General features: G+C 40.7%; 1 protein-coding gene across 1 annotated transcript in view; it reads left to right on the top strand.

The window, feature by feature from the left end:
* The window catches only part of igsf21a (immunoglobin superfamily, member 21a), a 172958-nt gene that overhangs the window by 89498 nt on the left and 68361 nt on the right, over positions 1-15099 (top strand). Inside the window, exons 3-4 of the mRNA XM_028406516.1 lie at positions 3507-3628; positions 14781-14899. Of these exons, the coding sequence (XP_028262317.1) occupies positions 3507-3628; positions 14781-14899 (241 nt within the window). The remainder of the gene's footprint in view (positions 1-3506; positions 3629-14780; positions 14900-15099) is intronic.

Here is a 15099-nt window from a genome sequence, read left to right as displayed (position 1 = left end):
AGGGGTTTACAGGTCAGCCTTAATTAGGAGGTGAAATCATTAAAAAGGGATAGATAAAGAGAGGGTGCCACCACCAAGACCTGTCTAAGCCAGAGGTCCTCGTCTAGGTCTTTAGGCCTTCCAAACACCCAGAAATCTGACACCTGCATTAACCACCAGCTTTTTCAGACGGAGGACGGACAGAATTGTAAAGCTCTGCTCAGTACTTCAGGGCCAGCGGATCATATTTGCATCAGTTAGTCTTGTAACTCCAAAGTCAACTGCGGTGTGTTTGTGGAGACGGGAAGTGAACTTTCTTGTAAGGGGTTTGTAAAAACATTCCTCAAAGTAGTTACACTTGCTCATCTGTGTAAATAAGCACGGCCATGACCTTTTTTTCCCCCTTATGCCAAAAATAGTACAACTTAGCTGGATGATATGAATGCCACATGCAGCCTCAGGCATGCATCTGATCTGAGCTAATGATTAAATTAATTAAATCCTTAGAAATTACAGATATACATCCTTTCAGTGCTTATGCATTTCTCCTGTGTCTTTCCATTGCACTTCCAGGAGGCTTAGTAAATTAACACTCTAATGTCTTTCTCTCTGTGATGCTGTTTGCATTTGACGAGGTAGAATGCTGCTGATAGGGCTCTGGTTATTGCTGCTCACACCAACACATGCTCAGTTTTATGTCTGCCATTGGAAAAAAAAAGGTTTCAATTACTGCATCCTGGAAGCTACCTACGGTATCTAAAAACCATTGCTACCCAAAGTGTCATCCTACTCTTGGCCGCATTAATAGCAAGGTCATCATGTCAAGCTTGCCTCCCAAGAATGGTCCCACTGAAGGAGTGCATGACCTCAGACTCGACCAACACTCACAATCTGACTTTTGATAGAAGCCTTCAGGCGATGCAGCTCCAACAGAAGCCATGCACAGGCTTCAGTTCTCAGAGGAGTGGGTGTTTGTGCTTTCATAAAGGTTAAATACCTTTGTGTTTCGATGTAATACCAAGCTGATCAGGTGTGTTTACAAAATGAGCAGGTTTAATATTACTGTATAATGTGGCAAAACGTCACCTATATGTATAATGTCATAGACCGTTGTTCATAATCACTGTTGTTGCCTGAGGGCTGAACACTTGAATGGAAGCTTTAGATCACCTGAAAGGCTCCTGTTTATTTGCACATGCCTGTTCATGTGCGTGCACATACACTGATCAGCCAGAACAGTATGACTACTGACAGCTGAGGTGAATAACTTTGTTTGGTAATCATGGCACCTGTGAGTGGGTGGGATATATTAGATTTCACCCTCAAATTGGATGTTTCAAAAGCAGGAAAAACAGCAGCAGAAGTGTTTAAATGACTGACGAGGCTGGGTCAGAGCAGTTTCACAACTTGTGGGTGAGTTCCTGGTTTACATTATCAATGCAAATCATGAGTGAACTTGTGGCTCAGTCATGGGAACCCAAGGCTCATTAATGCAAAGGGGGGGGAGCAAAGGCTGGCCCATGCAGTGAAAGACATGCACGACTGTAGCTCAGTGCTTGTCGCAGTTTGTTACACATGTATCTGTGTAGCTGCAGGATCAGCATGTGGTCATACTGTTATCGCTGATTGGTGTAGATACGGTGTTCCATAAAAATGCAGCTTTTGCAAAAGATTTTTGTCTCTGTCATTTGGAGTGTGTGACAAAGTCCTGAGTTTTATTATCAATTGTGTTATGTAGAAAAAAAGCTTATATCATCATGACGCATGCAGCTAAGATTAGATTCGACTTTAAGTCTTTGTTCTAGTGATAGACTTTTGGTTGCTGAAAACAAACAATCAAGGAAGTAATGAGGATCGATAAAAATGATTTGGCTTGCTGTCTGACTTTAGTTGTTTACACATAATGACAGCAAATTATTCTGAGACAGTCAGGGACATAAGCAGCAGTGTTTTGAAGATGGCAAACAGAAAATGAGGGGAAAAAAATATTTTAACTACTACATTACTACTCACAGGTTTAATCATTCGCCCCAAACACTATTTCTGTGTGAAACTGGCGCAGATTGAGGCATGTGAGTGGAAATGAACCAATCAAATCTCAGTGACAGTTTGGCTGCAGAATTTGTCATTAATTGTCTCATGGTGTACTAGCATGTTGTGCGTATCACTTTATGTCTCGGTGACGTTTTATTATTAACCCAGTGAAATGAGCTTTCTGTGCATATGAGAATAAGGTGTTTTATTCATGTTAAGCTCTGTTTAACAGACTGGCTACAGCTCTGTCAGGCAGACGTGTCTTTTGGACTCCCTATGGTTATGTTTCTAAAAGGTCCATTACTGTAACTACAGTGATGGCCAGTCAGAAAGCACAATTTTCAAACACAGCTTTGCTTTTAGAGGCTGACCTTTTCCTGTTGCCTCTTTGTGTTGAATGACGCCACATCAGTGCTCGGTGTCTGCACCCCTGAGTTGATATTAAAACTGAACAGATGGCAGCAAAGCTCGCAGATCATTCACAAGGGTGCTCAAACTTCTTTTAATATTTAAAATCTGCAAATATACCACAAAGTTAAGGAGGTTGTTGCTAGCAGGTGACAAAAGTAATTCATTTACACACTCCTGCTTGTGGTTGATTCAGCGCTGTCAGCTCCCTGTGTGGTATCACTTAGCACACTAAGCCTGAGGCAGCGTACCTTCTCTAGAGGCAAGAGGTTATTTGAGTTACCCCACATTTACAGGGAACAGTTGTTTGCTTATTTAAATACAATTTAGCTTTGTCTCTTCATAAGGTGATGTGTACATTGTATATTATACAGACTAATCATGAAAAGCTTTGACACTGTTTACCTCGCTGAAGGGATTGGATTGGATCAGAACGATAGCGTTTTCTCTAGCAAACGCAAAAAGGATTCCTGGCCCACCAACAATTTCCTTCTTCAAAGCAGCATTAGCTGCTCCATTAAAATCCTGTCACCCCTTCTCCTTTATGGCTGCCTGTAGCTTCTGAGGAGAGGAGAAATCACAGCCATTCAAATGCTAAGTGACTTTAACACTCCTGTGAATATTAGAAAGGAAGGAACGACTCCATCATCTACCTCGCTATGCAAAAAAATGAGATGAGACCAGTGTTTTGAATATCCTTTCCCGTTACCTCTGCAGTATCTCGTCACAAGCCATTACCTCTGCAAAAAGCAGACTGCTTGACACATACAGAACCCCGTACCGTGTCAGTCTTCATTAAGACTTAACCACGAGGATGAGCAGAGACCGGTAGCTGCCTCGGAGACTGTCTGTGCGATGTTATCATGTCAGCAGGTTTTCAATCCCCCTCTTTTAGACATTATAGGGAATGAGCTTATCATGAATCAATGAGGTAATTGCAGCCAGGAGCGCTATCTTCACTCATGGCTATGGGATACCAGTTTATTCATAGGACGAGCTCTAGGGGCAGAGAGGTAGGTCCTGTCTCATCCATCATTAGGGGAATCGCCTTACTAATGCTCCCTCTTTTTTTTTTTGCTTCACAGGTCACAGATGGAGGAACCATCAAGCAGAAAATCTTCACCTACGATGCTATGTTTAATACAAATTACTCTCACATGGAGGACTATCGCAGACGTGAAGACCTTGTGTATCAATCAACTGTCCGGTAAGCCTGAAAATGAGTCTTGTTAAATTTCTCTTGTCTTGCAGCATTGGTGAGTTGTAAAATCATGAACTTAGTTGTATGATGATCAAACAATGTCCTCATAGTAAAAGATGAAGTCCTTGTTCAGTGCTTCATTCTCAGCCATCTGCTGCTGCACAGACCAGGCCAGACAGGAGTGACCGGGCACTGGGGTCAGTGTATTATTACATGAGGACAGGAGGCAGTGGCAAAGTCTAATCAGCATCTCGCTGCTGAGGATAAAGTGTTCAGCATTAAAGATTTAACTAACATCTGGCCAGTCGGGTCCTTATTCCAGCTCTGATGGTGGATAGATCCCAGGTAGGGAAGCAGTCCTGATTCTTTCACTGCAGTTTACTAAACAGATCTATTAAATCTACTAAAAAAATAATGTTACATGTTCCCCTAGTATATTATAATATTATTTCATATAGGTATTTATTTCGTGAATGAATAAAGAATTCACAGAATAGTGCTACTTGAAGCGGTCTAAAAGCACAGGGTCACTCTGATGGTGAGGTTTTATCCGGTAAAAAGACACAGATTCTCTTTGACCTTTTATTTTTCACAGCATCAATTCAAAGTGAAAAACAATAAACAAGAAAACGATTTGAATAACATTCCGTACATTTCATTCTCTCTTTGTTGCCTTGACAAGTAATCTTTATAAAAAATTAGCAGCAAAAAAGCAGGTAAAAATAATTGATCAGTTTTTCCCATAAAACCAGTAAAAAATGTAAATCTTCCATTGACGCTCACTGTGTGGAAGCTACCTGGCAAAAGATTGTAGTTCTCAATCGCTTGTTTATATGTTAAAGTTAATGTATTGGATAGAAATCATGTTTTACATTGGCTTGACTCTCCACACACCATCAGAGTGTGATCGGGTGAAGTTCTGGGGCAGAAAGCGGAGCGGCGTTTATAAAAGGAGGAAGCATCACCGTCTGGTCTGCTCCGGTTTCACTCCAGTACCACTGGAACATGACTGAGCCCACACAGGCTCATGCAGCACTGGCCCGAAAGCCCTCATAATCCGGCTCCCAGACCGGTCTGGCCCACAAAAGAAAACCTAACAACACCCCAAAAATCAATAAACGTTTTGAGCCCCTCCGCCTCTCTTTCTCTTCCTGTTACCGCCCTCACTTTTCCTTGTCGGCTGCATTCAGGTCAGGTTCTGTTAAAAACACACACACAGGACAGAGAAGGCGACAGTAAATCTCTCTCATGATGACTGAGTCAATATGGCCCTCATTGAAAATTCCGGCCCACCTGGGGAAAGGGTTTAAGTTTACCCTTTTCCTAGTTTTTTTTTTTACTTTTTTTCCCAAAATATTGCACCATATTCTGAGTTTGGCATCGTTAATAATCAAGCAGTAACCTCCAGGAAAATAAAGCGTATGTGGAAGTGACAAAAACTACAGTTTCCCCTGTGGCCTCTGTGATATGTTTAATCATGTCATATGAACAACATTTGGTTCATAACACATCCTCCAGACACATGATTATGTTTCCGCCAACAAACGAACATAAGATATCTTGAGACAGCGGCGAACGTCCACGTTAGGAGGAAGGTTAGGGACGGTGGGTGTACAGGCAGCATGGCGGAGTCAGCTATTTATTTTCCTCAATCATTGTTAAGTGTTGTTTGCCCACAGTGGGGCATTAAAAACAGGGATAGGGGTTAGGTAAAGGTCACAATTTGTACATAAATTTAAACACTTTTCCTAGAGACTACCACTCTGACAAGTCCCCTGCCCCCATAAACACACAGAGATACAGCCGGGGACACACACACACACGTTCTGTTATCAAGGACTGAAATATCAGCCTGATGTTAAGTTCTCCTGTGGGGACCGTAGGCAGCTCACAGGATAACAGTAGTGGAAGTGTACATTCATGTGTCCACAACAACTTAACGTAATTTTTAGAGTGGACAAAAGTCTTGATTAAATCTAAAAACATAATTGCATTCTACCTGTATTTAAAGACCGTTATTCTTAACCTGTTCATGTGTTGTACTCAGTTACTCCCTAACACTGATGGTGGTGAGCATATGCCTCGTCCCTTCTGAAGGCTCTATGATTCACTGCACACGGCCCCACTCTTTAGGAATGAACAGGTTTTACCAAGAGAAGAAGAAACGGAGGAACTGCCAACAGTGGGAGGAGGAGGAGGAAGAGGAGGAAGAGGAGGAGGAGTCATCTGGGTCTGGCTGGCTTGATTACATGTTTGAAGCATCAAGGGGGACTCTCTTCTTTTGCCCCAAGGCCTCAACAATACGGCTGGCAGCTGTCTGCCCATCTTCTTACTCCCTCTGCTCTGACTCTACTCCTGCTGCAGAGTTATCACTGACTGACTGCTCAGCAACACAAAGGTGGTGCCGGCCCACAATTTCATTCATAACTAGAGCGCTTCACTCTTCACATCATTTTATAATGATCCCACTTTGACTATTCTCATCTCCATCGTGCTGCTTTTTTTTTATTATTCAGCTCATGTGCGTTGCTGCCTATTGTTGCATTTTTCTGCTTTCTTTTCTGCCTCCTTTTGCCGTGGTGTGGCTGCCCAGCTGAAGATGATTTATCTGGACAATCCTACTATCCCTTTGGGAGGGTGGGCATCATTGCAATGGAATGGTGTACACAGTTACATGCACACAAACATGGAAACATGAATGCACACACAGACAGAAGACCTCTCCCCCCCAACACCCCCACACCCACCTCCAATGCATGGACACCCACAGACACACACACACACAAACACATCTCGATCAGGTGGATGCTACCTGCATCTGTATCAGCCTGCTCAGCCTGTGGCCTCCTGTGGATACCGTTCTTCTTGTGAAGAAGAAAAAATTCCCTGGTCTCACTTTCATGGCATAACAGCAGCTCAACACTACTAAGAAATGCAAAAAGCAGAATTTTACTCACTATAATCTCCTATTTTCACTTGAGAATGCTAAATCTTCTGAGCGGAGCCTTTGCTGTCTGACAAATCCAGTTGTACCACTGAAAATTAATGCCTCAATATTCTGCACCTTTTTTTATAAACCTACAGAAAACTTCTTCCTTTTGTAAAATACTTTATTTCTCACAGCAATATGTGAGTATTGTATAACAGTATAACAATACATATTCTGCTCTTCAAGCTTTAGCTTTCAATTATGAAGCATCTTTAGAAATGACATTGATATTTTACTTCATCAGAGCCGGCCCCGTCTTGTCTGGCTTTGACAGACATTTCGTCGTAATCTTTCGAAGAATGGAAGCAGCTGTTAACATTCTCTGCATTCGAGTGCCAGTGCGTGTATGTTTAGTCCTTGTAAGACAAATGACACATCTTGCACAGAGACACTGGAAGTTTGAAGGACCTCCAGTATTCAAGCTCAAACTGACAGCGAGAGATCTTTAAAAAAAAATCATCTTAAAAGATGAATATGGTACATCAAGGGCATGCGTAGGTTCAGTTTAAGGTATAAAAAGCCCATTTTTGAATTTATGCTTAAGTGTTGGTGTGTGGGTGAGTTGATAGGATAAAATGTGTTTGATGTTGATAATGACAGCTCACATCCTCACTCCTTGGTTTGTTACAAGCCTGTGATTCTTTAAAAGGGATTGAAAGAGTTGAAAACCATCCTTATATGGCAATTATCTGTCTCTTACAAACTGTGTTTATATGCAAGTTATTTGCAACATTCGGTCGTCCATGGCTGTTGTAAAAACACAAAAGGTGTCATTGCAAAGGTGAAGCTGTTTATTGCCACCAATATTATATACAGCATCAACTATCACTAGAGGGCGCTAGTGGTCGTTGCTGCAAGTGGTCGTTAAAAGCACTGAAGCTCTTTCAATTATATGTGCTGTAACTTTACAACTATAAGACAATAAATTTCTTTGGAAATCTGGCCGCATTAACAAAAACCCTTCTTTTGAGAAATGACCAATTTTCCTGAGCCTCTCTGATCATAAGAATAACCATCTATCCATTACTTGTAACAGTTAATTTCAATGGATTTCAATTGACTATTATTTGTAGTGGGTTGAGACTGTGTTGGAATAACAGGTCTAATCATAATAAAAACACATTTTTAATGTGGCATGGATAGAAATGGCTAAACTAACTAATATTATTATTATTATAAAAAAGAATGATTAGGATTTATCTGGTGGTAATGGTGTTCGTACCAAGTCTTGTTTTGTTAGTTTGATTTCATTTATTTTATTTTTATTCTACAATATTCTGTCTTTCTAACAATTTATCACCAGTCCACCTGTGCTTTGTGTTGCTGCTTCACTCAGTCACTTAAAAAAACACATTGAACTTAATCCAGCAGTTACATTGGTATCTGATTATAATTGGGAAAACAACTTAATCATATAACAACAGGCATTCTAAGAATTCTATTTGATTACAGTTGCATATAAAACACTGTGTTTTGTGATTATAATGAGCCAAGGAATGAAGAAAGATTCAAGATCATTTAATTTGATGAAATAAGCAGGGATTTCCCTAACTCTGTTGTTGATACAGACGGATTTAAAGCAATAATGTAGTGCCAAAGATGAATGATTTACTGATCATATGACCTGCCCTGATACAGCTTGAGAAGCCTCGGTGTCAGCCCTGCTAACACAGCTTGATTTAACACAACGCAATTGGAAAACTACTTAAACTGCAACAAAAGCAGGAACACGTTTAGACTGCTTTTTATTGATTTGAACATTTTTCTTCTAAACATTTCATGGGACCTTATTGATTTCAATGCAGTACATACATTTTAACAAAACAAATGGGATTTTCTGGAAACAGAAATGGCACATACTAACTGCAGAATGTCAAGACACGTTGCTGCCACTATTTCACAGTTTCACTTTAACTTTGGTTTGCACTGATGATGATGATGATGATGACGATGATGATGCATTTTATTTGGAGGCACGTTTCATGGCACTCGCAGTTAAAACACTGATATAATAAAAGCATAAATAGAGGGGGAGTGTGTCAAATCTGATGGGCCGGTTTAAAAATGTGGGTCCTGAGATGAGACTTGGTCATAGAGAGAGAGTCATTGGTGCAGAGGTTTTGGGAAGTGAGTTTTAAAGTCATGGGGCAGAGCAGCTGAATGCTCTGAACCCCACGGAGAGCTTTGAAGGTGAGGAACAGAATTTTGAATTCATGAGTGAACCAGGAGCCACTGAAGCTGCTTGAGAAAGGGAGTGAAAGGTTCGGTGGAAGAAGCTGAATCTCCCTGTGTATTACACTTTCTGTTTGCTTACATGTGAATTATTATTATTATTATTATTATTATTATTATTATTATTATTATTTGGTTTAGGCAGAAAAACACAACACATTTATTGCAAAACCTGTTTATGTCTTGGTTGCCATGGTAACAGCTGCCTTGGTGCGTATTCGCTGATGATTAAAGCATTAAAGCGGTAAACTGTCAAGATCTCACCCTGAGATGTGTGTGTGAGAAACTGCTAACAGATGCTGGACCGGATTGGAATCTGGGATGTACGAGGTGGCTTTGTCCAGGAGAATGTTGACGTGGCTGGTACGTGTCACACTAACCTCCACATGAATGAAGGTTTCTCAGCAGAACATTGATTTGTAACAAGGTGATCGATGTTATTTACTTCACCTGTCAGTTGTATTAATGTTGTGGCTCATCAGGGTAAGTAGTGAGCTGATAATGGAAAGCAGGGATGTGTTGAACGCTTTTCATCAAGACATGACAGAACATGGCAGTACATGGCAGTATATGGCATTTCCAAAGACATATTCCAAGTTTTAGAAGAACACAAAACAGAACACGAGTGCAAATTTTCAATGAAAATGACACAAAATCAACTCTCAACAGTGTTATTTTTGAAGTCTTTGAGCTTGTATTTAAAAAAAAAAAATATAAAGGTGTGATAAGTGTTAAGTCTTAAATTGGAGAGGAACAGTGAGTAATGTATAACCTATTTAATACACTCTGAATAGGGCTTAAGAGCTGCTATAATCAGCGGGAAGAGTCTTTTTGTGTACACGGTATCGTTCTCTTCTTTCAGTAAATACCCCCATCTGTTCTACCTCTCCTTTTATCACTGTGCTCTCCTCCCTGCATTTGAAGAATCAATGAATGCAGTACTTATAGGGTAGCAAACAACAGTACTACAGCTTTGTGGATATGAACAGAAAGATGAGCTGCATCAGCATTTACTATAATGTAGCCAGCAAGCACAAAGTCAATCACGCTTCCTTTGACGCTCGGAGAATCACAGAATTATCCCCATCATTTTGTCTCATGCTCATTCCTTAAGGACACATGGGTGATTACACACCTCACTCTGCGTCCACTTCTCTTAGCAATTTTTCTCTACTTTTCATTGAAGTTGTACAGACTTACAATTGCCAGTCCTGACCCATTCACCCATAATGCTTCAGGCCAGAAAGAGTATCTGACAATGTGCTAGTTAATTTGATGCAGAGATTGACTGGATGAGCCATCAGACGCTGCTCTGTCAAGACTGCTCTGTTTCACTCTCCATCTAGGCGGTTGCATTTGCTTGCATTTGTAGGCAGGAGGAGTTCTGCAGGAAGGCCTACATAACAGGAAAGAGCTTTCAGATGCAACTCCTAGGGGACAATCAATCTCTCTTTGCGGTGTGCTGTTTTTGCTGCTCCTCCGTGGGGGCCCATTGCTATCGATCTCCTCAGTGTGCTGGTTTTTTTTTTTTTTGCTGTACATGGGAGGTTTTGTAGTTTGTTTAATACTGTATGGTGAAGATTGTCTTTCTATTCAATTATCCAGTCATGTGATTGCTTATTTATTGCATCTCCATTGCTTTTTATTAGGAGGTCTGTGGGGGAAAATAATGTTTTATGGTTTATTTTTTCATCCAAGCATCTTTGTGTCATTGCTAATCTGCTGTTTACATTCGATTAATGAGGTCTGTAGCTTCGCAGCAAAGGACGAGATGATTCATAAAAGAGAAAAAAGAAGAAAAATAGTTACGAAATTAAAGGTTTTCGGAAAAGAACAGCAGGAGGGAAAGATTAGAGAGAAGGGCCAGTAGATGATGGAAAAAACTATTTTCTGGATTAGGAAATGTGATCTGCACAAACACACTAATTCATGCACTGATGCACCAGTGATATTTCTGTGCAGCTGTATTTTAGTTACTGAAGCACCCTCTGAGAGAAGCCACACCAGTGGTTATGTTAGCGAGCTAGCTAAAACAGCTTTGAGAGAACATAGTTCCCTTAGATTATTAAAGAGCCCCAGTGCAAACCCCTTAGTTTCCCCTCATCACAGCCTCAGCCTCTTTAGCTTTTATCCATCAAACTAAGACACAGGTGATATCCACCGACTTATCACAGGTAAGGTCACCCGTAAGCATACTTTGCATTTTGTTTGTGTAATGACCGTCTTTATCTGAAGGAGGAGACACATATCCTGCCCTGTAGCTTTAAGGGCTCTTAAATATCCTGTTTACTAAGGTGGAAGCACAGTTGATGCTGCTTACTTCTGACTCATTGGGGCAATCACAGCAATTATAATGTATAATTTACAGTTTATTATGTTTTTTTAATTTTCCATTTAAATTGCGATTCCATTCCAATAAAAATGTTCGCTGACTCTTTAATAACAGATACGAGGTGGCAGGCTGAGTTTTCATAGTTATATGTTCCATTTCTGCGGACAGACTCTCAGTGGACTGGCGCCCCTTGAAAAGCATGACATCAAAGATTAGAGGAGATGCTGAAAGATTAATTCCAACCAGTCTTAATATTTAATCGAAATCTCAATGTTAGGAGTACAACCTTTCCACTTTTCCTGCTTCTAATTCTGACGGACGTGTCTCGCTGTCAAACTGGGAGAGACTTCAGAAGCAGGCAGCCACTCAGAAATGCTGCGGTCTGGGGTTTCTTTGTGGCCTCCTCACCCGACTTCCGGCAATACTTCCACACCTTGAATTATCTCATCTCCGACTTCTCTCTCTCTCTCTCTCTCTCTCTTTGTACTTGGTGGGGTTCTTTTCTCCGTCGTGGTTTGAAGCCATGAATGCAGCACTCAGGACTGTGGATAACAGAACTACAGCTTTGTTTGTAAAAAGCAAAGCAATAGGCTACATCAGCATTTACCAAGACAAAGCCAATTACCCCCCACCAGCACAGAGAGGAAGATTCACTCTGCTATACTCATCATTTTTGCTCTGTGGGGAAAAAGACTTGCTTGTTTTATGCTTATCCCTCAAGGAAGTGCTGGTGGAGAAAATACTACTTTATATCTTGAGGTGCTCACACTTCTTTATATATATATACTTAGCTTTTTCAAACATTTGCTTCTGATTCATACATTCAGCAAATCTTTACTCTCTGGTTTCCTTCACTGGGGGGCCGGGGTCAAACCTGATCGAATTATTGATAATCCCCTGGCACACAGGTACTAAATACTTTTCAAAGTTCAAAAGACTGCTGCTGACCAAGAAAACACATGAAGATATAAAACAAAGAGCCTCCTGAGGTTCACCTGTTCAGCCTAACGTTCATTAATTATGCAATATTTAGTGTTCAGAGATATGGAAACAAAAAAAATGTTTCATGAAACATGGCAGAGCACATATTGGGACATATTAGACCCACAAATATAGAAAAGTTAAATATAACTTCGACTTCAAGTGCCTTGCTCAGGGGTAGTTCAAAGATGGTATTGAACTAAGAGTATATATATATATATATATATCCTATTGCTGGAGCACAGACTTGACTGCTCTCCAAAAGCGTTAGCTCCTCTCCTTCACACACACACACACACACACACACTTGACTGAACTCATTAAAGCCTGGCTGCTGTGAGCACCCTACTGCTGTTTCAACAGAGGTCTCCATCTGAAAACACCCAGGCGGCAAGGACAATTGTTCCTGTTTTGTGGGAATAAATCACAGGAGCTAAATGTGACTGGTGGTGTCTCACTTTGATGATCACTGTTGACATATTAGCCGGCTACAGAATACAGATTGTTCTCCCTTTCAAAAATGGTCATCTGCCATCACTGACTGGGTAATTGGGGGTTGTTGTGTCTCTGCAAACTTGTGGGCAAAAAAGAGGGAGGGAGAGAGAGAGGGAAAGAGAGAGAGAGAGAGAAAGAGAGATGTTTGTGTTTTTTCTAAAAATCCTATTTTTTTCAGGGTTTTTTTTTCACATGAATCAACTGGCACCCAGGAGACAGTGGTTTGTCTCCTTTCCAAATATCAACAAATGCATGTTGAGCAGAATTGGGCAGATAATCAACAATCACAAAAGAGCACTCAAATTGTTTAATCACCTTAAATCTGGTGCCCAAAACACTCTCTATTCTGAAGCCTTCCAAAACCGAGAGCTGAACTCAGAAAAGAGTCCCCAATGTCAACCCTGAGACTCAGTGGGTCCGTTTCAGACACACGCCTTCCAAAAAAAAAAAAAAATAGAAGAATTTGAACACAATGTAAGACGAAAGCTAGTTGAAACATTGGGAAGAAGCAACTGGAACAGAATGATGCCTGGTAGTACACAGAAAAACAAGATGAAATGAAAATGACAATCAAACAATCACTGTGTCAACAAAACGTTCCATTAAATGAGGAATATTTATTTTAACAGGAACAACGCTGCTTTTGTATTCTAAAGATCTTTAGGACCTGTCAGAAATACAAATCTCCCTTTGGCAGCGTGATACCATGCCATTTTGTGAATAACATGCAGCTTTTAGGGACATTCTGTGTTCAGTAACTATGCATTCTATGACACAACATGTGACATATTGGCTAATTTCACTCAACACGTCCCTTCCTTATGTAATTATAAAGCAGCGAAAGTCTGTGTAAGGAGGCAGGAAGGCTTTGGTCGTGTGACCCAGGTTATATATACGTGCAGATTTTTACAGTAGCTGAATGTTACTCAAATTATACGCAGCTTTCCGAGCGGCCCATGAACGCAGCGCTGGCGAGCCCCCAGACAGGCAGAGCAGCAGCGCATGTGCGGGAGAGACTCTCCTCTGAAACTTTTAATGGAAACAATGGAGGCAGGTGTGGCAGGAGCGCAGATAGACAGACAGAGAGGGAAAGATAACTTCATGGTTAATGCCTGAGCTGAAGGGCGAGGACAGTTTACTAAACAGCTGACAACTTCAACCTGTTCTGGTGAGTCCGCTGCTTGTGTTAGCGAATTAGCGATTAGCATGAATTACTGTTAGACGGTTCTAATGTTTCATTAGCACAGGATGTTGTACCCACTAAAAAGAGAGGAAGTGACGTACGAAATATGTTTTTGTGTCAAATAATACTTTGTATTGAGAAAAAAGTTTTGTACTTGAAATTGACTGACAGTTGACTTGGTATATTTTGTTATTGAGCGATAGCACAGAGCAAACAGCTTTTAAGCCGCATGCTAACTGCTGTGCTAACTGCTGTGCACACTTGAGTGCTGCTTCATCTGGAATCCAGTTGGGAACAAAGTGCCTTCAAAGAGGGCTGAACGGAATCTAACTGAAGAAATCCTTTTTTAAAATGAATTAATGTATTTATATTATTTTTTTTTTCTGAGAACAGTCAAGAAAAAAGGAAAAGGTTACACACATCATACCATAACACAGTGTCACATTTTTTATTATTATTTTAGACTTTTTAGAAATATTAATTTTGTATCATATCTCTTTATCATTACATTGTTTTTTTTGGATATAACTAAAGTGTTGGGCTGGAGGTCTTATTACTCTGTCTGCTACCACCTTAAAGAGCTGGTACATTAAGAAAACATGTAATAGATCAGAAACAACCCAGATATCAGACCCCCTTCCCTTCTCCTAGGGCTACAGTCGTGAAGTGATATGTGATAAAACTGTGTGAAATGACATGTGAAATATCATTATACAGTGGTGTGGTATTCATATGCCTTTTGGTGATGCCAGGCTGACACGCCATAACCTGGGTGACAGTGAATGACATGGTCACACACGTTCACAAATGTGTTTTAATGTTTATTTTTATATCTCTCATGCCAGTAAAGGTAATGTCCGCTGATACTGATTAATACTTGTCTGCTCAGTTATGAATTTTCTGATCATATCTTCTTTGTTGACTAAGTAACTCTTGTATTTCACAGGCTCCCAGAGGTCCGGATCTCAGACAACGGGCCTTATGAATGCCATGTGGGCATCTATGACCGGGCAACGAGGGAGAAGGTTGTCCTGGCTTCAGGGAATATTTTTCTTACGGTTATGTGTGAGTACCAATGTTGCCTTTTATACCTACACATCTAAAAAAGAAAAAGAAAAAACACCTTTCCAGTGGCATCTTGCTTACAGTACAAGTTAAAACTGGAGGCTGGGGTGGGACATGGAGGTGGAGGGGGCTTTGAGTCAGCAGGTTGGGCAGTGTGACAAAGACTGAAAAACTGGATGCGGTGCAAGCCTGCAGGCTGG

This window comes from Parambassis ranga, chromosome 5, assembly GCF_900634625.1.
Source record: "Parambassis ranga chromosome 5, fParRan2.1, whole genome shotgun sequence".
Taxonomy (NCBI): Eukaryota; Metazoa; Chordata; class Actinopteri; family Ambassidae; genus Parambassis; species Parambassis ranga.
The sequence above is the reverse complement of the archived record's forward strand: the minus strand, read 5'-3'. Positions and strand labels throughout refer to the sequence as shown.